The 23,606-nt window shown below is 38.6% G+C and overlaps 2 protein-coding genes across 11 annotated transcripts in view; one reads left to right on the forward strand and one right to left on the reverse strand.

Annotated features, from left to right (window-relative positions):
• Positions 1–875: 875 nt before the first annotated feature.
• esm1 (endothelial cell-specific molecule 1) lies at positions 876–5,808 on the reverse strand. The gene is made up of 3 exons (XM_053478035.1): positions 5,445–5,808; positions 3,586–3,726; positions 876–1,313 (listed from the first exon to the last, which is right to left on the reverse strand). Exons 1-3 carry the CDS (start codon positions 5,806–5,808, stop codon positions 1,189–1,191), a joined length of 630 nt encoding a protein of 209 aa, XP_053334010.1. The 3' UTR covers positions 876–1,188.
• A 2,519-nt stretch (positions 5,809–8,327) lies between these two features.
• Positions 8,328–23,606, forward strand: part of LOC128507289 (probable E3 ubiquitin-protein ligase HERC1) — a 70,888-nt gene continuing 55,609 nt past the window's right edge. For 9 of the 10 annotated variants that reach the window (XM_053478047.1, XM_053478038.1, XM_053478046.1 and 6 more), the window contains exons 1-5: positions 9,477–9,742; positions 15,758–16,742; positions 20,919–21,014; positions 22,408–22,593; positions 22,690–23,001. In XM_053478047.1, the coding sequence (XP_053334022.1) occupies positions 15,798–16,742; positions 20,919–21,014; positions 22,408–22,593; positions 22,690–23,001 (1,539 nt within the window). In that variant the 5' untranslated portion in view covers positions 9,477–9,742; positions 15,758–15,797. Of the gene's footprint in view, positions 8,390–9,476; positions 9,743–15,757; positions 16,743–20,918; positions 21,015–22,407; positions 22,594–22,689; positions 23,002–23,606 lie in introns of those variants that run through there. The other variant, XM_053478039.1, reaches the window with a different exon arrangement.

Here is a 23,606-nt window from a genome sequence, read left to right on the forward strand (position 1 = left end):
GTTAATGTACAAATCAAATGAAAACTTCATTATCACCTGACTTATACCCGTTAGGCCACGCCCCTTTACCTCAATCTGACACCAAACTTTCCTGTCACACGCCATTTTGTCCGTGTGTTTGTGTGTTGGTTTATGCTCAGTTTACACGTGTCCATGCATCCGTAAGTAAAATACAAAGACTCGGATTTAAAGCTCATGACTCGAAAATGCTTAAATTTGTACCAATTTGTTTAATTAACTTTTTTTTTAATCATTTTTAAATTATATCTATATGTATTTGACTTAGCTGATGTTCAGTGATAAGTTTATGGCCTAAAGTAGAACAATAAGTTAACTTTGTGGCTTTTTTACTATTAATAATCTTCATGCCAGAATTAAACTTTCCGTGTCATGCTGTAACAGGAAACTAATCAGTGATGTGACGAGGCGAATTAACGGTTTTCTATCTGCAATAAAGCGAACAATAAATAAATTTATTATTATTAATTTGTGCCAACCAATTTATTCATTATTTATAATATAACGGTAATAAATGCTGGTCGGAGAGGGGAAATAAACATATTTTTGCCTGAGGACTCTAGAATCACCTCTGACAGCAAGTCATAATTAATAAATAATTAATAATGAATTATACGTTTATACTGTAGTAATGTTTAATGCTGGGAAAAATCTGTGAAAGAAAACTTGTGTTATAAAAGCTGTAAATTGACAATCGTATGAGAAAATTTACGATTTTTACGTCCGAGGGTTTACAAAGCGCTGGCACTGGAGACTCCTTCCCTGAATGTTAAGCAAACTTTTTTCTCTAAATAATGAAAGCTTCATCATATCAGCAGTTATGCATTGTATAATAATCTATAAGTGAAGTGAAGTCCTTAATGGGCTGTTACTATACTACTGTATAGAAATGATCACGTATTCATAAGGAGCGCGTTAATATAAACCGCTTGCTGTAACCCAAAAGAACCCAAAGAACTTCCGACCAATCGTCACTGAAAACGGGCCACAGCTAAATATTGCCTGAGCGGCAGAACAGGAGGGTAAAAGTCCTGTCATCACGAAACGACAAAACGTTTTGATGGAATATTAATATAATTTTTAAAAACATATTAAAATATATCCCTTTGTCATTTTGAATTTATTATGCTACATGCAGACTGTCCGAGCCGAGACCGAGACGAGAGTGTGTCAGCGAGGGGCGAGCCATTTCGGAGTAGACGATCTCTCCGTGCGTCCGTCTCCAGCGTTGTTGCTGCTTCTGCTGTTGCTGCTGCTGCTGTTGCTGCTTCCGTCGCCTGACACCACCTCGTTACCTACACAAACAAAAAGTCAACAGTATATAATAACCAGTAGCTTGTAATAAACACGTAGAAGGTTGTGAGTTTAAATCCAAACATGGAAGTGAAGAACTTCTTTACAGGAAGCCGTCTCCTGAATAAAGCTGAATGTGATAACTGAGATATCGGAGCACAATTTCACTCTCCTTCTATAACGCTTTATCCTATATTTAGGGTCGCGGACATGGAGCCTATCCCAGGAGGCTTAGGGCACGAGGCAGGGTACACCCTGGACAGGGTGCCAATCCATCGCAGGGCACACACACACACACACACTCGCATCTTCTTTCACACACTACTGGGATGCCAATCAGCCTAACCTACATGTCTTTGGACTGTGGGAGGAAACCGGAGAACCCGGAGGAAACCCACCAAGCACTGGGAGAACATGCAAACTCCACACACAGAGACGGGAATCGAACCCAGACCCTGGAGGTGCAAGGCGACAGTGTTAACCACTACACCACCGTGCCGCCTACGATTTCATACAGCGAGGTCTAAAATTCTGAGAAATATTTTAATTATTAACCAGCAATCAATACAACTTTAGAAAAAGCATCAGCATAATTAATAATAAAAATTCAGTGTGATTATGTTGACATTATCAAACGGCGATATGTAACTATTGAATGTACCGTTTTGTATTCAAGCTATTTATTGAGGCAGTATATAGCAAATAACGGCATCAATGATCTCATTAAGAGGAAGTTTAATAGGACATATTGAATTATTACCAGAAATAATTATTTTTCAAAATGAAACAAATGCCTAAATAACTGATTAACTCGACATAAATTCCTGACTATGTGTATATTATAACAAATTGTATTATAATAAATTGCTGCCTTTTGCCATTAAATGATTGCACAGGTCCGTATCGCGATTATATTTTCGTGTGATTAATTGTGCAGCACTAACCATCATTTAAGAGCACTATGTAAAAGATTTACACACGTTATTTAAATTGAGAGTGCACACTCATGAGAAACACTGCATAAATTTTATAATAGAAATTAAAGTTAATATAGATAAAAAGTATGATTCATCTCCTTCTAAAGCTACACTGATTCCTTTACTTCCCTAAAAAGTTGGAGTCAAGGTGATGTAATGAATCATAACTGTAAATAATAATACAGTTATTCTGTATCCCGCGGTGCTTTGATCCTCTTATCTCAGCGACCTCACAGACCATATTCATTCCCATCATTTTTGTTGTTCCTTTTTTCCGTTCATTTCAAGTTTATTCGAGTTCCCTTTGCCATGTACGGTATCACAGCTATAAAGAGTCGCTCTCTCACCAGCCTCTCTTTTTATCTCCAAAAAATGGCAGCTTGTTACGTTACCGAGAAACCACGAGAAGCATAATCTCTTATGTTGTCAAGATGTCAGGAAAACCTTCAGCTTTACCTCTGACCGTTACGGTACAAAGTGCTCACACTGGAGACTCCTTCCATACGTGTTATATACGTAAACGTCTCCTCATAGATTAATGGTCTTGTTTTTTTAATCCGTGACTCAATTGATGTCCAAGTCCCCAGGAATAAGTCGTGATGAGCTCATCGATATGACCCTGAGATGCACTCTTACAAGAAATTGAATCAAGGCCTTCTAGCCAATCAGAATAGAAAATTCAGCAGTGCTGAACAGGTGTATAACTCACGGTGTTAGCGTAGTGTGTCTTCAGTAAGGTTGATTACAGTAACGTTGTTGTTAATAAACTCTTCTTTGAATTTTGAAGCCAGGTGAATGAAGATATTTTAATATTTTTAAAAAGCATCGATTATGCATCATTTTAGTCATTTTAAACATTCTTCAGTCTTCAGGGGGGAAAAAAAACAGCATTTTTCCCTTTTAACAATAGATATCCTTTGTTGTCACCTCATTCTGCTGTTCTCTAAAGGGGAGAATCTCAGCCGAAGCTCATTTACATAGACACTAAAACACTGTGTTTGGAAAAGGAGTGAAACAGTGGGAGTATTTACGATGAAGCAATAACACACACACACACACACACTTTGGGGGAGCTCTGAGACCTCTCAGTTTTGCTAACTTACAAAACTGTTAAATATAGTACCTTCTTTAAGCCTAAATGCTCTTCTGTTTGTGTTTGTGATTACTGGACGAAGTGTAAAATGATCAGACATGTGACACCGTTGCAAGAACAAACACTATATATACTACCGATATACACTGATTGCTGCTACACTAGAGATGGACACTAAAAAAAACCTTCAGATCTGCTACTCACCCTCTTGTGTCTTGAGCGCGTTGGTCATTTTAGAAAAGAACTTGAAGGTGAGACAGACGCCCGTCTCTCTGTCACACAGTCCTCCTCCCTTGCAGTTGCAGGTTTGGCGACACTCGACTCCGTACATCCCGTACGTGCAATCTGAAGAGAAATGGGTAAGAAAGAAATTTTCGGTCACATTTGATGTTGTAAATTCACAGATGATGTGGAAATTGTTCTCAAATTTTTTTCCCCAATAACTACCTGCAAAAAATGTAGCTTAATGATATTTTTATTTAACACTTACAAAAGTTTAAACAATCTGTTAAGAAACTTAAAATCTGTTTAAATCATTTGATTCAACTATATTTATTTATTCCCAAAAAACAGTTAACAAAAAATATTTTAAAACATATATAAAAATATAAAAAATACTACCCTCTCAATTTTTATTCCATGATGTTTTAAGTACAAATTGCCGTTATAAATATAATGTTGAAATAAATAAGATATATAATATATACATTTTACATTTGTGAATTATTTAAGTTGATGGTATTTACTTAATTACAAAAACTACATTTTAACAATATTTTTTTTTTGTAAAGAAAAAATTTTTTATTTAAGGACATTTACTTATTTTTACAAAAAAAATCACTAAAAGGTAAAGTAATATAAATTGTGTATATTGTGATGCTATCAAATTATTAAAATTTTAATTGACTTATGTAAAGTTTGAAAAAAGTATTTTGTTGTTTATTGAAAAAACTATTTAATGTGAAGAGGGAAACATTAACAACAATAAACATCTTTAACATTAAAAAAATCTATTTTAAAACGTTTAGTATTAAATCAAGCTACTGGAAAAGTCTGTAACTTGTACTGAAACACAAGTTACACATTAGAATATCTCAGAATTTCTAGTACACTCTAGCATCATTGATTATGACAATAATATTACATTACCATATACACCAGCTCTGATTAACTGATTTTTTTAAAAGTTTTACAATATAATGATCTAATACAAGAAATGTTTTTTTTTTATTTCTTACACAGAATTTACAACACCGAACGACTATCAGATTACGATTACAGTAAAGTGTCAGTTTATGAACACTTATCTAATAATCATGTGAGTTACTTTGTATAGGAATCTAAAGACTGTTTATTAGATGTAGCCAGTAAACTTGGCATACAGTATGATATACAATTAATTCAATTTGTAATTATATTTGGATTTTAAACAAATCTTTAGTCTCAAAAAAGGGTATAAGTAACTTTATAAAAGATCTCGGTGAGGTTTATCTAAACAGCACAGACATCTGCTCGTACAGATGGTGATAACCTCAGGACCTGAGGCGAGAAGCTTTTACTGTCTTCCTACTGTTAGGACTATCATGTCCTCTCTATCTGTCCTCTCACTCAGTCATAAGAGACAGAGCAGGATTAAGAGACTGGTACTAGACAGGACAGTGGTACCGGTACTCTTCTGAGTGTGGACTGACCCTCGTAAAGTCCTGACACTTTTGACACTCGAACTTACAACCATGAAGCGCAGCATAGACGCAGTTTATTAGGCATCAACGCCCTGACACCTGACCTGTAAGAGCAATAATGCTCAATTCTTTGTCAGTTTGTATATCAACTAAATATGTTATAATATGACAAAGAAAAAATATTAATAAACAATAAACCAACAAACACCAGGCATTACTATTAAGCAGTGGGATTGCTAAAGTGATGGTTAATTAAATAGTTATTTATATTAATTAAATAGTTATTATCACATTTTATGAGGATGAGAGAGAGTTACAGTAGTTAAGATGATGAGCAGGTGAAAACACACACACACACACACACACACTCGCTCCCGTTACCTCTGCACACTCCGTACTCGTCCCCGTACTCGTCCTCGTCCTTGTAGAAGTCGCAGTAGAGTCCCGGGCCGCACTTGACCCCGTGCGCTCCGGACACGGTGCGGTAGCAGTGCTCTCCGCGGCGCGCGGCGCACACCCGGCAGCAGCCGCAGTCGTCCAGCACGGTGCGCGCGCAGCGCGGGGCGCCGCAGCGCGCGGGGTCGCACCGCTCGGGGCAGTTCACTGCGTACTTCACGCTCGCGCTCCACGCGGCCAGCTCGCGCGGCTCCAGCGCCACGAGCACGGCCAGGAGCAAGAGCGGGGGGAGGGGCAGGGGGAGGAGGGAGTGGGAGTTCTGCTGCTGCTGCTGTTGCTGGGGCTTCATGACTGCACGAGCGCACGGGGAACGAGAACAGAGCTCGAGCGCGGCGCACTCGCGCGCTTTAAAAACCGGCGCGTCAGTTTCCGCCGTCCGTCCGGTGATGCTGAGGAAAGGGGATGTGATGGGGGGGAGGTGTAGTTGTTGGGGGTTGTTATTCCTTATTCCCCACAGTAGAGTTGCCAGGTTGATGATAATAACCTCAGCCCCAAAAAGCCATGGATGCTGAAAAAAAATATGTTCCTGTTGAATAGAGCCCATGGCATGCATGTGAAAGTTGTTAAGCTCAACAGGCTGTAAATGTGCACCAGATTTTACATGTAAAAGTCAAAGTGTGTATGAGCTATTCAATTAAATTCTATTTCATATTTATATAGCGCTTTTGACCATGGTCATTGTCTCAAAGCAGCGTCACAAAAATGAAAAGAAAATTTAAAAAAGAAAATTTATTGAAGTGTGTATGTGTGAGAAAAATGTGTCTGGATAATAATGAGATTGTCCCCGATGAGCAAGCCAAGGGTGACGGCGACAGTGGCAAGGAAAAACTCCCTGAGATGGCAATAGGAAGGAACCTTGAGAGGAACCAGACTCAACAGGGAACCCATCCTCATCTGGGTGATAACGGATAGAAATTATATAACATCACGTGTGTTATGCAGCTTAAAGTTCAATATAGTATATATAAGTCCAGTTAAGCTCAGGGACGAGTCAGCAGAGGACTGTGCATCAAAATGTGTGAAGGACTTGGACCTCCTTAGGCGTCCTAATGGCAGCTGATTCCAACCTGTGTGCTGATTTTCATGACTATTTCAACATGTTATGACCCCCAAAAAGTTTCAGATGATTAAAAAAAAAAACCCTTCTCATGATATCAGCACTATAAAAGCTGTGATATACACTACCGCTTAAAAGTTTGGGATCACTTTCTAACTCCATGGTCGTATCTGATTTTTATTTCTTTCTACGTTGTAAAATATTGCTAAAGTGGAACAATTAGTGTTGAGATGTGTCTGCTACTTATGCTCAGTGAAGCCTTTATAACGGAACAGCTTTCCTGGAAAGGTCTTCATGAGAGTCAGTTTCATCATGGAGCTTGATAGGTTTTGCAAATGCACTTGATAATACTGTTTGCAAGAACGGTTCCAGAAAGGCTCTCTGTCTTTAAATTACAACAGACCTTTGTTGTTGTTACATAATTACCTAATTCTATATGTGTTATTTCATAGTTAGATATATCCCAATATTGTTGTAGAAAGGGAGAAAATACACTGTATATAATATAATCTGGCAAAACTGGTAATTTCTAAGGCTATTAACACTGTTTTTACACACCTACGCACACACACACAATTTAAACTGGTGTAAAACCTGATGTCATTCTTCAGTTGATTTTGTCATTCTTTAGGATGTTTGTTTGCATGTTTCTCATCCCCCCAGAGCTCCCACTTCCAGATCCGGATTCCTGATATGAATGTTTTTTTCTCTTTTTTCCCACCCTTTTTTTTACCTACTCTGGTGAGAAAGTGGGAATAATGATTCATGTATAACCGTACATTAATAATAAGAAGAAGAAGAAGGAGAAGAAGAAGAAGAATGCAATGTCAGAAACAACATGTGTGCGCTACACTTTTCAGTATACTGTATTAATATATTAAAAATGTTATATTATACCTATATTTTTATATATTTATATAACAGTCTAATATTATTTAGATATTTGTATATTTGTTAGAGTGATTTATGTAAGTTAAAATAAACTTTATAATACCCCCCCCCCCCCCCCCAAAAAAAAAAAAAAAAAACTTTCCAATAGTGTTTGACTGATGGTATTGAGTTAGTAACCTAGTAACCTAGTAAGGATCTCTAATGACGGAAATATTAAAGCACTTTTGTAAGTCACTCTGAATAAGAGTGTCTGCCAAATGCCTAACTGTAAATGTAAATCAAAGAACAAGAAAACACACCGGCCTACCATTCTCACCTTCATTTGAATCAGAAAGATAAGAAACTGAGCTAATTTAACTTTTTTGGATGTTTGTTTTTCGTTTTTGTGCTGATAAATAAATAAACATGGGCTGTATTTATTTATTTATTTCCTTCTCTCCTATCACGCCCTTCATTTGGTGAAAAAAAGTTAAATGAAGTTGGAGGAGTCTGGGAGAACCCAGGAACAACCTGGATCAGATCAGTTTTCTTCAGCTCAGGTGATAAACCTGAGTTCTACAAAGTTCTTCCTTTACTCAGCTTTGATCGGTACTGCTGCTGCTGCAAGACTCAGCCACAAGATGGCGCTGTAGAACCACATGTAACCGCATGAACTCACTGTTACTTTCACCACTACTAGTACTGTACTTTATTATTCATTCATTCATTTATTCATTCATTCATCTACTATCTACACCCTGAGCGTGGTGCCAATACATTGCAGAGCACACACACACACACACACACACTGGGACACTGGGAATGTCAATTAACCTAATCTGGATTTCTTTGTACCGCGGGAGGAAACCCACCAAGCACAGGGAGAACATGTAAACTCCACACACACAGACCCCGAGGTGGGAATCGAACCCGGACCCTGGAGGTATTTTTCTGATTTAAAACTAAATTACAGAGACTTTTTTCGTTGGCATGTCTTGTCTTTCTGCGCTCTCTCTCTCTCTCTCTCTCTCTGTCTGTATGTGTGTCTGGAGTTTGACCCCTTCCTCGGGACCCCAGGCCCTTCATTATCTTATACATGATAAGCACTATAGATAATTTTAGTTTTTGAAGATTGAATTAAATATAAAAATGTTCATAAGATATTATTTATTAATTTTCATTTATTAAAAAAATATTTACTTTAAATTGTGGATGTAATACATAGGCCAGTGGCAAACAAATCTCTAACATTAAATAAATATGTTGTTGTGTTGAAATTATTATTATTGTTGTTGTTATTGTTGTTGTTATTATTGTTGTTGTTGTTATCATGTTGTTATTTTTGTTTGTTTATTTGATGTGTTTGATTTTATTATTATTATTATTATTATTATTATTATTATTATTATTATTATCTCTGTTGTCATTATCTTGTTTGTTGTTGTGTTGTGGTTATTATTATTATTATTATTATTAATATTATTATTATTGTTGATGTTGTTGTTGTTATGTTGAATGTATTGTTGTTGTTGCTGTTGTTATTATTGTTGTTGTTATCATTATGTTGTTATTGTTCATTTGTTGTGTTTGAAATTTTTTATTATTATTATAATTTCTGTTGTCATTATGTTGTTTGTTTGTTGTTGTGATTATTATTATTGTTGTTGTTGTTGTTGTTGTTGTTATTGTTGTTGTTGTTATCATTATGTTGTTATTGTTTATTTGTTGTGTTTGAATTTTTTTTATTATTATTATAATTTCTGTTGTCATGTTGTTTGTTTGTTGTTGTGATTATTATTATTGTTATTGTTGTTGTTGTTATTATTGTCGTTGTTATGGTGTTGTAATTATTATTACGCACTCCTAACGGTGAATCCTAAAATAGCGCGCGGGCGCGTTCCACGCAAGCTGCGCAGCGCGCTACGCAGACTGCGCACGCTCCGTATCCATAGCGCCGGCGTAGCGCGCGTCCCCAGACCGTGAATCGGCGGAGGTTAAGCAGCGGGCTAGCGGGCTAAGCTAGCGCCAAAGCCGTACTCCGTGTCACCGGGACGGTTCCTAAACTAACGCTTCCACATGACAGCGTGACTGTCGGGGGAGAATATTCACTCCTCAGATAAGTAGCTGCACGAGCGTGACAGGAGTTATTTAGGGGGGAATCTGGTGAGGATAATATTAATACCGCTAATAAAGAGAAGACTGATCGGAGGGGGGCTGGTGTGGGCGCGCGAGGCTAGCGCGAGGAGCCGAGCCTGAGGAGCCGGGCTGGGTGTGAGTGACACCGGGAGCGGAGCAGGTAAGAGCCCCGGGGTCCGGCACGCCTTCTGTCGGCTTCATACCGCTTACACCCGGGATTTAACACGGGCTCGGGCTTAGTGTGGAGTAAATCATGCTGGAGTGTTTAAAGAGCCAGAGCTAATGCTAACCGGGAACCGAGCTGTCAGTCAGTCAGTCAGTCAGTCATTACCGCCGTGTCACTCCTGCAGCTCACAACACCTCGGTTATTCAGTTATTTATTACATATAACATGTTTATTAATCACTCCGGGATGTAGTCACTTTATTACAGATCTCAGTGGGTGGGAAAGTCAATCATGACACATGTAGTGTGTGTGTGTGTGTGTGTGTGTGTGTGTGTGTGTACCACTTGTTTGACAGTTTTATGGCGTTTAATCTGTGTGTGTGTGTGTATGGGTGTGTGTGTGTGTGTGTGTGTATGAGTGTGTGTTTCAGTTTGTGGGTTTGATAAGCAAATATAATATTCCTGCACAACAATTTCCTTAAAATAGACACAGACATTAAAAATGTTGCGTATTCTCACCTGTCATTGGAAAGGAAAAAATAACAACAACAACAACAACAATAATAATAAGATGCACAAAAAATTCCTTTAACATTAATACAATATCTATCTATCTATGTATCTAAATGTGCGGTTTGTTATTTTGGTGCTGTGACAAATTTGATTTCCTGTTACGCTTCACCGATGTTATAAATAACAACCTCAGTCTACATCAATAAAAATAAAATGCAAGGATAGGGGGGAAAAAAGTAAAATGTAAAATTTTAATAATAATGTGATCATTCTTGTGAAATAAGGAGGATAAAACACGTCAAGACGTGTGGTTACCTTAAAATAATTTCACGATATCTACACTCAATCCGCTTCATCATAGCTTCATGTCAATGATTGTTTCTCCTACAAAAGCGCATCCTGTTGGGTTGTGATCTATGATCTCAGGGCGTTGTCACATTAGAGCCGCGGGATCGCTTGACCGCCAAAGTCTGGTTCATTTTGATCAGTTTGAACACAATCGTACCGCACTTGGGAACCGCGCTTCAAGAGAAGAGGTGGTCTTGAGAACGATACAGCGTACTCGGGTACGGATTGAGTCAGATACAGAAGGCATTCGTACCTGAGCACGGATGAAGATCGCCGTTTAGATTCGACGTCATCAGTGCCGTCATTCTCCTCCGAAATCTCTGCGCCAATCTCAAACTACTCAGAAATACACTCTTGAGGCGTTTTTTTTACCAGAAATATCAATAATATCAGACATAGAGTGATGGTTAACTTCCTCATTCTCTTCCTGTTTTGTATTTAATGGTGGCTCACAAACCAAATAAGTGCATACTGCTACCTGCTGTATCGGAGAAAGAAAATCCGCAAGTGTACCCGAAAATGGAGAGCAATCGTTTCTGGGCATGATTACGAATCGATCATGCCCTAATGTGAAAACGCTCTAAATGTATTAATGTACCTAAAATGTTGGACATTATTTTTATAAAATTTAATCATTTTGGATTCCCTGAAAGATTTCTATGAAAAAAAACCTGTTTTAAAATAAAAATAAGGGAAAAAAGTCTTAAAACTGAACTGAAAAGAAATATGCATATAAAGTTTACCATAGAAACAGGTGACAATATCAGTGATTTCCAAGTGAGTTTCACACTGAGTATCGTGTGGTAGAATATCAATAATGTTATAAATTATTGTAATATTTCAAATCTGTAGGAGAACATCTCGGCTCCTTCTTTATCTTGCACCTTCATTTGTTTTGTTTTTTCCTCCGGATTTGACTAGTCAAACTGATTCACACATGGAGACTTAATTCACATTTTTTTGGACAGTTTAAAACCCAAAATTGTATTCATTTTGTCTGTAGATTATTAACGCCTGTCACCAGTTTCTGATGTCTAACTTTGCTTTTTTGTCTAACGTTAAGGACAGGAGTGGTGACTCAGTGGAATTAAATATAAGCCAAGCCTATTATTAAGTCCCCCGAGCTATTAAAGTCCAGTAACTGAGCCATGGGCTTATAGATTCTCCAGTTTAGTTCCAGCGTTCAAGGCGTGTGCTTGTCTGAACTAGTTCCCTACTCAAGTCTAATGCTAAGTCTTTAGCATTTTGAAACCTGCTCCATGTCTGGAGGGTTCACTGAGAGTTCGCTTTCATTTGTTTATGGAGATTTTCACTCAAGGTGCGGTCAGCTTTTAAAGGATCACAGAACAGAAGTCTGTTCCTAGGGTTAATGTTTAAATCAAAGAGTCTAAACACTTTATAACGTGCTGTGTCTTTTTTTATTTTGAGAAAGAGATTAATTTTTACACATTATATATTTTTGGCCACCTAGTGGTGGAATAACAGAAGACATCTTGAGGACATTTCAGGGTGTGGTCTTAAACCCGCCATCAAGATTTATTTCTGCTTTTATTGCAAATAATTTTCATAGAATCTCATTATCATCTGATACAAATTTGATAATAATTGGACTCAGTTTTGAAGAGGACTAATGCAAGAAATCTGACCTATCAGACCTGAAACAACCAAAATCTTCAGACCTGAAGCCATCAGAACTATCGAACATGAAGTAACTGAATCATCACTTTACACGACTTTACACGGTCTGCTTGATCAGATTTTCGTAATCTGAAATATTGAAATTGAAACAGCAGGAACCTTCAGACCTGAGGCAATTGATTCTATTCCGTTAAATTTTGTGTGTATATTTGTGCAGAACATTCAACAACGTTGAAACGTTCTCACAAAGCAGCTTTAAGGAAATGATCAGACTTTAAACCATCAGAACAACTGTACTCAAGAACAAACTAAACCATCGTACCTGAAACATTTAAAATCAGTCAGAACCATCAGACATGACGCAGTTGTCCAAACCATCAGACCTGACATATATCTGACATCTGGCCCATTGCAATCAACTAAAATCATCTAACTTCAAGCAATCAAATTTAAAGCCACCTATATCATCCAAGGATGACTGAACATGAAAGAACACGAACCATCAGACTTTAAACCATTTAAAGCATCAGACCCTCTGAGCGCTTGACTTAAGAAAAAAAAAAAATAAATAAAATAAGTTAGACTTTCTGCTGTTAGACTGTAAAAACTAACACCGCGAGTATACAGTTGTAAATTGTATTTTGCTGACGTTTAAGTGCTCAAGATCCACACCTAAAAATCAGACTCTCGTGATCACTCGACTCCTGAAGCTTCGTGCTCGGACCCCTGACTCATCTCACATATTAATATCACAAACAAACATAAACTAATATATCCGAGCCACGTTTACAGAATTAATATAGACTTTGACTGCAGCCAGATTTTTTTCGCTTGCCCTTCTCCACCCCTAAATGTCCCAACCGTAAATCTGTCCACGGTGTGTGAGGGCCTGGAGCGTTTCCAAAATTCTGGCACCCTGTGAAATATGATCGACGTCCCACCAAGTCAAGGCCACAGTCGCTACACGAGCCACGGTCTCTCTCTCTCTCTCTCTTTCTCTCTCTCTCTCTCTCTCTCGCTGTGTTGTTAAAGATGTCAGCTGGTAAAGGTGGGATTGTCGGACATTTAGCTCGCTGTTAGAGGTCAGTGGTAGCGTTGCTCGTCACACTCTGACATGGGCGTGCGTTACTGATACACCAAAGGGTGTAATGCAGTGTGCCGTTAAAGGAAAATGATCAACAACAGCGTGGTGTCATGTTTAAATTGAAGGTGTAAGCACTTTATAACACGCTGTGGATGTTTTTTACTTGAGAAGGAGATATATTTTTACAAGCACACTTTACAAGCAATTTTTTGGCCACCTAGTGGTGGAATAACAGAATACATCTTGAGGTCATTTTAGGGCGTGGTCCTAAACCCAGCCATCATGTTTATTTATTTATTTATTTATGAAAATACTGTTATAACCATAAACTTGACTTTAGTTTTATAACTTTACATCCTGAAGTGATTTAGTCGTCATGCTGATTCTTTAAACGAGTCAGTTAAAATCTGTTAAAAAAGATGTTACGTTACGACCCCATCGCCGGCCATTTTGAAACACTTGTGACCTTAAACACGCTATTGTCGCTAATCAGGGAAGCGTGTTTCCACACCGAGCCAATCCACTTGGCAGCCATGTTGGATTTAGTTTTCAGATATGAACCAGATAAGGTCCTAAAAATAGGAGTTTTAAAGGTTGCGTCTAAAACATTTTGAAAAAAAGCAAAGTCCTGTTGTTGCTTATGTTACAGCTGCTGTAAAAAAATCCATCCCTTAAACCAGAAGATGTAAACGTGTCCTTATTTATCACCATCTCAACAATTTTAACATGTATTTCTTTTTTTTAAAAAATAGCAACAATTAACGTGTCATTATCTGTAGATCTTATTGCATGTCTGCTGTACAAAAACAGCATGGATTAACAGTTACTATATAAACGATTTTGTACTTAAGGACGAGTGTTGATGTAAACGTGTGAAAAGGCTTATTGTGAATAAAGTGGCATTAGTGGGCTCTGTTTCTTCCGTTCACACTCGCTGAGCTACGATCATCTCCTTTACACCCTACGTTATGAGAAACGCCGCCTCCTGCACGTGCTCTGTAAAACTAAATCTGGAATTATAACGAGGTTAAAGTGTCCAAGCGGTAACATTAAACCGAGCTCCTGAAAGTGTTTCTCTCTCTCTCTCTCTCTCAGAGATTTCTATCAGTTTTATTTGCGTGAAGCTGAACCTGTCCGGACTCGTCCCAGACCCCAAGCTTTCAGATGCTCTCTGTTATATTTTTATACTTTGAGAAACCGTATCGCAGCGGCGTTGCAATAAATTCCTGGGAGCAGTCCATAAAACGAGGCAGCGAGAAGTGTCTGGAGCTAGGAATTATGGGTAATGTTCCTCTTGGCTGTTAACCACAGCACGGCAGGAAGTTCATCACAAGATCTCAGATGAGGATCCAGCTTGAGAGCCGCGTCTGATTAATTCAGACGGCTGACTGGAAATGGCTAAGACGCTGGACCGCAAACCAGATTGCAACAACAACAAGAATAACAACACTACAACTACAACAACAAAACACTAATAGGAACAAAGTGCTTCGACAGATCCGGTGGTAATCCCGGGATGAGACGTGAAATATATAAATATAAAAATTATTATAATTGAGTTATTTGTCAATTAGGTTAATTAAATCACTTTAATTACTTATTGTCTGTGATTTAAAAAAATATAAGTACATTCATTTATTCAATTAATTTTCCTAATTAGTTTTATAAAAGGAATTTTCAATGATCCCAATGGTTCAATGGTCTACCAATAAAATTTTTATTAAAATATAAATTTTTAAACATGGTGATTACTTTTAACCGTAAATTTTTAAAGGTCCTAATTAGCTTTAAAAGGACCAAGTGCTTTTTATACACTTTTTCTTTTTTAAACATAACATTATTATTACTTAATAGGTGGAATTTAAGATAATTTTTTTTGTCACATGGTCATTACAGTTCAATAAATTTATTTTCCCATCTCAAAGTACGGAAACTGGGGTGAGAGCCAGGATACAGCGCCCCCTTGAGCTGGTAGGGTTTAAGGGACTTGCACAGGGTGACAAGGATAGTGGCTGCTTGGCGGTGCTTGGACTCGACCTTCGACCTTCCAATTAGTAACCCAGAGCCTTAACCGTTTGATCCACCGCTGCTCCCAGCACTGATTATTTACACTTTCTGCAAAGGTTTAAAATTCTAATTTAATATCCCCAAAAGTTTATAACACTTTTAATTATATATATTTAAATATATATATTATATATACTTTTAATCACTTTTAATACACAAGATGCTTGTGGATCCCAGTTAAGCCACGTGCAATAAAAGTATAAATCTATCTATTAATTATTTGTCTAATCTGTTTTTTTTTTTGTTGGCAGGAATTTTTTTTGCGTGTTTGTTGATGCGCTCTGGTCGTCTTGCCTAAACACAGATTCAGTGTTAATTCTGATTCTCAAGTGCTAAATTTTTTGTTTTTTTTTCCTACAGTTGCGTGCCCCCAGGGTGTGTGTGAGGATAATGCTTAGCCATGGTGCCTTGTCAGACCCACGTCATGCTGAAGTGGCAGGAGCACCTGAACAGCTCCTGGGCGGCGGAGGACAGCACTCAGACCGCTACTCGAAGTGGCGCGTCCTGTCTCTACGCCAAGCTGCTCCACCACAAGGAGGCGATGGCTCTGGCGCTGCCTGTTCAGGACTTGCTCGGTCCACGTCTTCCCGACTTCCAGCACGACTCCAGTGCTAACGAGGAGCGCGATGAGTACCTGCGGGCGCTCCTGCGTAGCCAGCGCTGCCTCGGCCATCGCGTCCTCGCCCACTGGCCTTTCTCCATCTCTCTGCATCAACGCCTGGTGGCTCTCCAGAGGATCTACTACGCCCTCCATACCAAGTACCACGACCGCTTCCGCAATCCACCGCCGCCTCAGTCGGGCTCCTCGGGGTCAGACGGGGGAGCTCTGGAGCCGGTTTCCGAGTCGCATCTATCGGGCGTTAGGGGCAGGACGACATCCGGAACGGATGTTCTGATCGAAATGGGCGTACGTACGGGACTGAGCCTGCTGTTCGCTCTGCTGAGACAGAACTGGCAGCGCGGGAACCTCGAGGACGTCACCCTGTGCAACGACGTCCTCAGCACGGCTCAGTCGGTGCTATCGGCCCTGCCGCCGCTCTCGCTAGCTAACGAGAACAAGATGGCACCGGTGGGGCTGGAGTGCATGGCGCAAGTGGGCAACTTTCTGAAGAAGACGGCGGTGAGCGGACGAGGGGCGGACCCAGCCGGGCGGCGCCTGGCGCTCGAGCTCCTGCTGAACATCGCCGTTCAACGAGGAGCCCTGCGCTTCCTGCTGGAGTGGGTGGAGGTGGCGCTAGCAGCTACATCCTCGTATTCATCTACATCCTCCTGTTCATCTTCAGATCCTTTGGCTGTCAGCTACGAGCTCGTCGTTCAGATCCTGCAGCAGATGAGACAGTGCTCGGTACGTGTGTGTGTGTGTGTTTCTCTCAACTCGATCACAAAACAATCTTTTAGCCGAGTTAGTGTTTGTAATTAAATTGCAAATTAAAGTAATTAAAGGTGCAGTTTGAAACATTAGCATTAGCATTATTTCAGGGCCAGAAAATTTTTTAAAATGGCTGAGCCTTGACACTGTGTGATGTCTGTAAAAATGTATCTAGATAGCTGATGTTTGAATCAACATAGCTTGGCTTGATTCCAGCTGGTTGCTAAGTAAGGTGTTGCTAGGTGGTTGCTATGCCGTTGTAGCTGGTATGCTGCATCAATTAATTGCCGCTTATCCTGCTAAATGTAAAATGTAACCGATAATAACTATTAAATGTCTCATTTATTGTTACTATTACTGTTTTGTTTAATTAAACTAAATTAAAATCTAAATTGTTAGGATCGTACACTAGAACTGTTGTAAAAAAAAAAAAAAAAGGAGAAAAAAATTTGCATGTTGTTATCATTAATCATTAACAAGTAACCAATTACTTGCTTTTATATCCCAGTTGGTTGCTAGGGTGTTGCTATGTGTTTCCTATACCATCCCAGCTGGTTACTCCGATGTTACTAGGTGGTGGCTAAGCTATCCCAGTTGGTTGCTAGGGTACTGATTGGTGGTTGCTAGGATATCCCAGCTGGTTGCTAAAGGGTTGATAGCTGGTTGCTATGGTATTCCACCTGGTTGCTAAGTGCTTGCTATGTGTTTTCTATAACATCCCAGCTGGTTGCTACGATGTTACTAGGTGGTGGCTAAGCTATCCCAGTTGGTTGCTAGGGTACTGATTGGTGGTTGCTAGGGTGTTGCTATTTGTTTCATTTACCATCCCAGCTGGTTGCTAATGTGTTGCTAGGTGGTGCCTATTCTTTCTCAGCTGGTTGCTAAAGAGTTGATAACTGGTTGCTGTTCCATCCCAGCTGGTTGCTAGGGTATGCTAGCTGGTTTCTAAGCCACCCCTGCTGGTTGCTAGGGTCTTGCTAATAAACGTAGTATCCCAGTTGGTTACTAGGGTGTTGCTAGGTAATTACTATGCTATCCCTGCTGGTTGCTAAGGTTGCCATGGAATCCCAGTAGTTTTTAAGGGTTATGCTGGTTTCTATGCTATTCCCGCTGGGTTAATGTCCTGCTAGGTGGTTGCTAGGGTCACTATACTATCATTTCTGGTTGCTAGGGTGTTGCTAGGTGTTTCCATTTGCTATTCCAGCTGGTTGATAGAGTCTTGCTAGGTGGTTCCTATTGTATCCCATCTGGTTGCTAGGATGTTGCTAGGTGGTTACTATGCTATCGCTTCTTGTTGATAGGGTGTTTCTATATGTTTGCTATGCTATCTCAGCTGGTTGTTCTGGTGTTGCTAGGTGGTTGCTATGATATTCCGGCAGGTTGAATGTAAGTTGCTACCAGTTCTCTATAATTTTTCAATGGGTTGCTACTCTTGGGTGTTCCCAGGTGGTTGCCATGGTATTTTAGACGTTTCTAAGGTATTGATTGGTTGCCATCTCATTCTGGGTTGTTGCTGTGGTTTTATTGGTCTTTAGTCGTAGACAGGTGAGGGTGGGCTGAAAGTACTGTTATTATTACTAAACAGAAAGAGTCCGGACCCTTTAAGAACCTCAGAGAACCCCTCGTTCCTCTGTTCCTCATTAGCGCGTGTGAAATGGTACAGATTGTACCGTTCTGTAAGCGTGAGATGCCACGTCAGTGCAAATCAGATCACAGATACGTAGCTAATGGATTCCATGTGGTATACGTAACGGATGAATTATGCGTACACACACACACACACACACACACACACACTTCCATTCAGTATCTCTTTATCTGAGCACTTTGTTCTCTCTCTCTCCTGCATTAACATGGTCAGTGATGAGGATTACACTCCTCCACTGCTGCAGACTCCCTCACTCCACATCGTCTCCGAGCTTCTCCCCGTCCTCCACATCCGTCTTTTTTTTTTCCTGTCGTCTCCGAGGCTCTTGTTGGTTCTTGGCTCTAGGCCCGGTCCTGAAAGCTTCTGGCTGGAGCCGGCTGTTCCTCCGCTCAGATTTACTCGCGTCTTAATCGATGGCAAACACTCGGCTCGCAACACGTCTCTTTACTCCTCAAGTTCTGCTCTCATCCTCTCGTCTTGGACCAAACGCATTAATAATTTACTGATTAAATAAATAAGATAAATAAAATAAAAGCTAAAAGTTTTTCCTTAAAATTTTAAGCCTTGTTTAAGGTTTTACCGGCAGGGAAGCTCGGTCCAAATACTATCGGTCTGATACTCTTTATGATATTTACATTTAACAAACAAACTTACTTAAGAAAAAAATCTACTGTCTATAAAATTATTTACGCTAAACAAATATTTAAACTAAATACAAATTTTGTAATTTTACATTACATTTTTTATGTAATAATAAATATTTTTTTAAATAAAGAGGCTAAAATAAAATATTTTTTACTGTTTTTAAAATTTAGGATTAAATTAATAATAAATTATAATAAAATGTTTAAAAAAACTTTAAACACTTTTTTCTTCTTATAATTGTTTTTGAAAATGCAATTTTTTACGTAAATGTTAAATAAAATGATATATCAATATCTGTGATGTACATAAAAATTTAATTAATTAAATTAATGGAAATTTATATAAAAAAATTATATTCATTTTCACAATGTTTTATATACACATACTGTTTATATAGACGTTGCTACAACTTCATTCACATGGAATTTAATTGCACACTCATAAACGCGTTAAAAAAATTCTGTTGAATTTTAAAATTAACCAAATTGTTTGTGTTAAGTGGAATGAAGGTGAGAGATCACGTTTATTAAGTAGATTTCAATTGCACACTCATAAGCACGTATTAAACAATGTACAATACCATCTGTTGAATTTTAAGATGAAATAATGATTTTTTTTAAGGTGTTTTTTTTTACAGATATAATGATTAAATTCATTAGCATATTTTCTCTTCCCATAGGTCAACTGCGATGAAACAAAGAAACAAAGCCTGTATGTTACCTCAAACTCGGCCAAATGCACCCGTGAAAACCCCTTAAATACGTTCAGTAGTTTTTACGTGATGCGTCCACGAACACACAGAGAAAAATTCTAAAAAAAATCATCTTGATGTGTTCCATCACTCATCTTATGTCCCTCAGATTTTTTTCTGTAAATACAGTATCTTCATTGTACAGTTTTATTATTTGTACTAGATTTTTACAGTTTTAAACTTAGGGGAGTAAATAGATTTACACTTTTTTCACATTTTCAATAAAATAGTATATCAATACCTGTGATATTGTAAATTCAATTAAATTATTACATACATATATATCAATTTGTAAATTTTCATGATGTTTGCTACACATACAATATTTATTATTGTGATATTAAAAAATGATAATAATATAATGATATTAAAAAGGTAACAAAAAAAACCCTCTGATTTTTAAGATCAGTCTGTGCCGTTTACGTCTTGGCTGATCTGGTGTCAGAGGGCGTGTCAGAGGTTTTTGACTAACGGTGGATGATTGAATCCTAATTTCTCACCACCTGCATCTGAACAGGAAACCACAGCGAACTAACGAGGGCTCGAGTGTCTCGGCTCTTACAGCTCATGTTCAGATCGATACGCTTCATGTACTCGCTCCATCAGTGTGAAAATACAGTTAGAGGAATTTTAAAGCGTTAGAGTTCTCAGCATCATGTGAATCATAAAGACGTTGCGTTCTCGTCCACACCTCATAGTGCAATGATTTATACCCACATTCTCCGTCACCCAGAGGACGACGGTTTGCACTTTAAGTCGAGGTTTCTTCCTCTCAGGCAGTGCTTCCTCGACGGTCCGTTAGCCGTTTTGGCTTATGATTTTAATTGTCGCCTCCGACCCGAGACTGGAGTCCTGAAGATTTACCTGAACAGTTTAAGAAACCACTGACACTGCAGACTCCGCCCATAAATGTTAAGTCCAGACTACGTTATAGAAAACTAATCAACACCTCCTGACTATCAGAACATTTAAAGCACACACAATGTTTTTTTTTTTTTTTACAATACGAACTTCCTTCTTTTTGTTTAATTCACAGAACGTTCTTTATCATCTGCTGTGAGAGCAGTGTGAAGTCATGCCGCTTTTGTTTTCTTGTTTACGTTCGCAGGGTTTCCGTGGTGACCTCATCAACACTCAGGTGCTTAAGAAGGACGCAGATGGACTCTGCAGTCTCTCCCATGTAGCGCTGTGTCTCCTCGAGGAGGTACGTGTGTGTGTGTGTGTGTGTGTGTGTGTGTGTGTGTGTGTGTGTGTGGGAGAGAGAGTGAATGTGTAAATGTGTGTTCTTGGCCTTGATTAAAGCCCCTTGCTGTTACCTGGCTCTCGTTGTCAAAGCCTTTGCTGCGCTTTACTTTATATAGTTTGCAGTGACGGTGAGTGAAATGACAAAAAATAACTAAAAATAACATATTGTGATAGTTTAATACATGATATATTTATACAATACACGATTGTAAACAGACTTCTGGTAAACCTGCATTAAAAAAAAAACATTTAATTGTTTTATATGAGAATTGTTTAATTTAAGGTTTTAAAGAAATATGTATCGTACTGCTAAAGATCTTTTCTTGCACAATTATAATGTAATGTTTTTTTTAGGTGTTATTTTTTTCCTTCAGTCAGACACTTTTTACATTTTTACTTCATATAAATTATTTTTTGTCTTTTTTTTATGTTAACTTTTCAAAATTGTATAATTTAGACCAGCTATAAAATTTGTCTGCATTTTGTATATATCATGTTTTTTAATGACACACCAGCACCCAGACTGGTAAGGTTTCATTTTGTTTTGTTTAAAAAAAAAAATAATAAAGGTATATTTTCCTCATTTGAAACAAATAAAGAAATAAAATAAATTAGGTGAGACCAGCAGGTGGTGATTTTATCCTAACTGTAACGTCTGAAACAAAAGAATAATATGGCGTACATCAAGCTCTAAAGTTTCCGATTACTTACAACATTCTTTGTTGTTGTTTAGTGATTTATTTTCTACATTCTACAGAAATACTGGGGATTTACTATGGAAGTAAACTATGAAATAACACGTATGGAATTAGGCAATCATGTAACATCAACACTCAGTTGTAATTTAAAGACACCGCTGTTCTGGAACAGGTCTCGGAAGAACAGTATTGTGTCGAGTGTGTTTGTGAAACCCATCAAGCTCCATGATGAAACTGTCTCCAATTAAGACCTTCCCGGGAGGTCAAGACCAAAACTAAGCTCTGCTGCAAAGGAGAAGTTCATTTAGAGTCAGAAATCACCTATTAACAACCAGCACCTCAGATTAGAGCCGTTAGGAAGCTTTACAGAGCAGAAGTAGCAGTTATACATCTCAATATCAACTGTTCAAAGGAGATTATTGTGGATTTTGGATAAACGCCTTCAGTATTGTTTTACAGTGTAGAAAGAAATAAAAATCAGGAAATAATCATGAAGTTAACAGGGGTGTACAAACTTTTAAGCGGTAGTGTACGTCAAGCTCTGAAGTCAAATACAAGAGATACGGCACTGACAAACAGGATCTGAAAAAATATATATAGAACGATCTAAAGGGTAAAGGTGTGTGTGTGTGTGTGTGTGTGTGTGTTTCCCAGATCTGTACACTAGCCTCCAGCTGTCTGAGCTCGTGCAGCGCGGGGACCTCGTGCTCCAGCTCTGAGGCCGACGCCCTGGTGAAGGTGTACGTCTGGGGCAGTAACAGCAGTCACCAGCTGGCCGAGGGAACTCTGGAGAAGATCCTCCAGCCCAAACTCGCACAGGGCTTCAGTGACGCACAAGTGGTAGAGATCCACCTTTCACTTCCTAACGTTCACATTTTAGTCGTTATTATAAAAATTAAAAAAAAATCAATCTAACAGTCGTCTCCTGGCGTGCAGATCGAGGCGGGGCAGTACTGCACCTTCTCCGTGTCGTCAGACGGCTCCGTCAGGGCCTGCGGGAAGGGCAGCTACGGACGCCTCGGCCTCGGGGACTCCAACAACCAGTCGGTCCCCAAAAAGCTGGTCCTGGACCCGCCACGCTGCATGAGGAAGGTGTCCTCGTCCAAAGGCTCGGACGGACACACGCTGGCCGTCACGCTGGAGGGCGAAGTCTTCAGCTGGGGAGACGGAGACTACGGCAAGCTGGGACACGGGAACAGCGCCACCCAGAAGTACCCCAAGATCATACAGGGACCCCTGCTGGGGAAGGTGAGGAGAGGCTCCTGCACACAGCTGCACGATTAGGTTATCCATGCATAAAGTATTTACACCCCCCTCAGCTCCAGTACAACGAGAAAGTACTGTACTGTATAAAACAAGAAGCTGAACTTTTTCCAGAATAGAAGCTTTTATGTTAGAAGGTAAAGACAAATTATTGAAAAAAAAAACTTTGGATATTTATCAGACATTATTGCTGAATATTTTCAAGTATTGATTAAATATATTTGTTTTCAGAGAATCAAATAAGACGTCAAGAATCAATCAATCAATCAATCAATCAATCAACATTTATTTATATAGCACTTTACAGCAACCTAAGTTGAACCAAAGTGCTTCACAGCACTAAAAATGACAATAAAAATAGAAATAAAAATACAAAAACAAAACATAATTATAAATAAATAAATGAAAAATATAAATGAAAAATATAATAATAATAATAATAATAATAACAACAACAACAAAAATAATAATAATAAATAAATAAATGATAAAATTATTTAAAAAACATAAAATTATAAAATATTAAAAGCCATTCTAAATAATTGAGTTTTTAGTTTTAGGAATGACTTAAAGCTTTATAATAGAGCATA

The sequence above is a fragment of the Clarias gariepinus genome, chromosome 19, assembly GCF_024256425.1.
Source record: "Clarias gariepinus isolate MV-2021 ecotype Netherlands chromosome 19, CGAR_prim_01v2, whole genome shotgun sequence".
In the NCBI taxonomy this organism is placed as follows: Eukaryota; Metazoa; Chordata; class Actinopteri; order Siluriformes; family Clariidae; genus Clarias; species Clarias gariepinus.

What these genes read in the sequence shown, in the direction of transcription:
- esm1 (XM_053478035.1), bottom strand. Translation starts at nt 5,808, where the DNA reads ATGAAGCCCCAGCAACAGCAGCAGCAGCAGAACTCCCACTCCCTCCTC. An exon ending in CGAGTACGGAGTGTGCAGAG is followed by an intron (nt 3,727 to 5,444) that starts GTAACGGGAGCG and finishes ATTTCTCTTCAG; the next exon opens with ATTGCACGTACGGGATGTAC. An exon ending in CGCGCTCAAGACACAAGAGG is followed by an intron (nt 1,314 to 3,585) that starts GTGAGTAGCAGA and finishes TTGTTTGTGTAG; the next exon opens with GTAACGAGGTGGTGTCAGGC.